The 3,210-nt window shown below is 42.2% G+C and overlaps 1 protein-coding gene across 1 annotated transcript; it reads right to left on the bottom strand.

Annotated features, from left to right (window-relative positions):
- Positions 1–2,429: 2,429 nt before the first annotated feature.
- On the bottom strand, positions 2,430–3,163 carry LOC121937966 (E3 ubiquitin-protein ligase pellino homolog 1-like; the record flags this gene model as incomplete). Its single annotated transcript, XM_042481260.1, has 1 exon — positions 2,430–3,163. A coding segment is annotated over one exon (609 nt), but the record flags the coding sequence as incomplete, so codon positions are not given.
- Between the last annotated feature and the right edge of the window lie 47 nt (positions 3,164–3,210).

Here is a 3,210-nt window from a genome sequence, read left to right on the forward strand (position 1 = left end):
AACGAACATTTTGTGCGCAGAACGATACGAGTGTGTGTAACATTAACTACATTTGTACCTATTAGAATGACCTACTCACCATTCAACTACTTTTATACAGGTTGTGGTATATTCTAATATATATTTGTACCTGACAAAATGACCTACTCTGCATTTAATTTCATACAGAAGTAGCTCAGTCTGAAACGCATTTGTACCTGACCAGACAATGATCGACTCCCGATTTAACTACATTTGTACAGATTGTGGTCTATTCTGAAAGATATTTGTAACTGACAGAAATACCTTCTCCCCCTATCCCACTCCACATTTAACGCTGTTTATACAGGCTGTGGTCTATTCTAATAGATATTTGTATCTTACAGAATGACCTGCTCCACCTTAGGGCTGGGCAATTAATTGGATTTAAATTTCGATTACGATTTTGGCTTCCCTCGATTTTCAAAATAAGATAATCAAGATAAAACAATTATGTGCAGCATGATGAGTCTAACAATGTTACCCAACCCATTTTGTCTTTTTTTTTGTAAATCAGGTGCACCATTTTCTTGTGCACCAAAGTCCAAACAGAAGTTTCAGCCCGGGTTGAAAACAGAGAGCCACAGCGCACTGCCTCTGTGATTATGAAACTTCTCATTTTGTTTTGATGGTGAGCGTGAGGCTGCAGTGAGAGGAGCAGAGAGTATGACGTGAAATGTGGCTGTGTGATGTGTCAAACAGATGAGGCTGCTTGTCAGTGAACAATTCCTACAACTCTTAAACACGCCAGACACATCCTCATGTCCTGCTTGCCAGCTGCTGATTAAAGTGACAGAAGTTAGCCACGAAATAAGCGTGCAAAGTTAGCTTCCCACTGGAAACAGACCAGGCTCCCATAAGGTGGACTGTTAAGGTGGACCAGCTTTTTTCATTGTAGTGACACTCCCAGCTGCTTCTAAACAGATAATGGAGAAATGTCTGTCTGCTGAGTCTCTCCTGAGTGAGTGAAACAATCATTGATACAGTAACTGTTATGTGTTGTTAAATTATATCAGTTGGGATGGTTTTATTATGATGTCAATGTGAACAAACTACAGTAATGTGCGAGATGTGTTACCCAGATGTGGCTGTGCAACAAAGATTTCATTGTTTTTCAGTTCACTTGTATTTGAAGTTGAAGGACGTCCAGCATTAAAAATAAACACCAGAGTTAATGTTCAGTAACTGCATGATGTTTTAAAAGCCAGCGAGTAATCATGTTAAATAAGCGTTGAATAATTGTGATTTCAATATCAATCAAAATAATCGTGATTATTATTTTTGCCATAATCGTGCAGCCCTGCTCCACCTATCAGAATGACCCAGTCCCCATTTAACTACAATTAAACATGTTGTGGTCTATTCTGATGGATATTTGTACCTGACAAAATGACCTAGTCCACATTTAATGACATTTATACAGAAAGTAGTTCAATCTGAAACATATTTATACCTGACAGAATGACTTTCTCTACCTATCAGAATGACCTACTCCCCATTTAACTATGTTTATAGAGGTTGTTTATTCTAATAAATATGCATACCTGACAGAATGATCTACTCCACATTCACTTACATTTGTACAGGAAAAATTACATTCTGAAAGATATGTGTTCCTGACAGATTGACCTTCTCCACATGTAATTACATTTATACAGGAAGTAGTTCAGTGTGGAACATATTTATTCCTGACATGGAATAAATATGTTGACTCTATTTAAAGTGGGCCCTTAGGGTTAAAGCTGTGCATTGATGTACACTGTCCCTTCTTAAATAAATAAATTAAAAACTTTTCTGCAATATAAAAGGCTTCCAGGTAAAAGCAAGTGAGGCTATAAGTAGAAAATAGTATTAATGTAAAGTCTTTGTTTATAGCCTGATTTTAGTGCATTTTGTGTGCATAATATGAGTAGTATTTGACACTGCACAAAAATTATAATGTATATAATATTGCTACTAATCATTGACATTTCCCAGGCTGTGATAATCAAAAAAAGTCTACTGAGCATGTAGTATAATGAAAATAATTCTGTTTTTGTGTTTGTGTTTTTTTTTGTGTGTCTAAAACATTGTAGTATCATGACAAAAATGGGCAATTAAAGCGTTAAAATTCTGAATTATTGGATATTATTTGACATTTTATTATTAGGACTGATGGTTAAAAAATTAACTAAATGAAAGAAGGAAATAATATGAATGTATAATATTTTTAAAACTTGATTTAGAAAAGCATATTTTTTGCGCAGAGTGATACGAGTGTCGGATATTAAAGTGTGCCCTAAGGGTTAAAAAAAAATGACCGAACACGTGCTCATTTCAACACGGTTTATTTACATATCCTCCATACACCTCATGTTCCATGTGAAGCCTTGGCTATCTATTGCATGGCACTATCAGTTCATCATGTCCACAGTCCGTCCCCTTTCCTCGTCCTAAGTGCTTTCTCTTTGTCCCACACTGTAGTGTTCAGGTTGTAGCACTCAGTCTTTACTAAGCATGTCCTCCGTCTCTTCCCTCTGAGCGACCCCTCTGGGCTTCAGTCGACGGGGCCCTGGAAGATGAGTTTGATATGGCCCTGCTCCCCTGTCAACCAGGTACCACAGAAGGGGCAGGCGGCGTGGAAGGCGTGGGTGCCGTGGGGTAACGGGATCTGGCTCCACCCCACCACTGTCTTTTCTGAACACACATGGCCGCAGGGGCAGAAAGCGTGAGTGGGGGGCCCGGCATCCAGGTACAACCCTCCCTCACAGCCCAGCCACAGCGGCACGTAGGGGCCCACCCGCCGGCACATGGGACACTCCCTCTCCCCGGTGCTGGCCGGGGCCGTGCCCCCGGGGCCGGCGGGGCCCTTCTCCTTGCGATAACCCCAGTTGTGGTAGCCGTGCACGTGGCCACAGTTGACGTAGACCCAGGGCTGCTTCTTGTCCACAATCTCGCGCTGGGCCAGGCTCGGGAAGGCCAGGGTGTTGAAGCCCACGGGACACTGGGGCCGTGCGGCGTTGAGCTCCTGGCGAAGGGACTCCAGCTGTTTGAGGGTGGGGGTGTGGCGCAGCCCGGCGGGGGTCCTCCACAGCAGGGTGGCCCCGCACAGATCGATCAGAGAGCCGTCCTGCAGGGTGTTTGACTCATTCTCAACCTCCAGAAGAGAACAGAGGAAGGAAACATAGCAGAGGAAAGAGAAGAAGAAGAAGA

This window comes from Plectropomus leopardus, unplaced genomic scaffold (genome assembly GCF_008729295.1).
Source record: "Plectropomus leopardus isolate mb unplaced genomic scaffold, YSFRI_Pleo_2.0 unplaced_scaffold28039, whole genome shotgun sequence".
Taxonomy (NCBI): Eukaryota; Metazoa; Chordata; class Actinopteri; order Perciformes; family Serranidae; genus Plectropomus; species Plectropomus leopardus.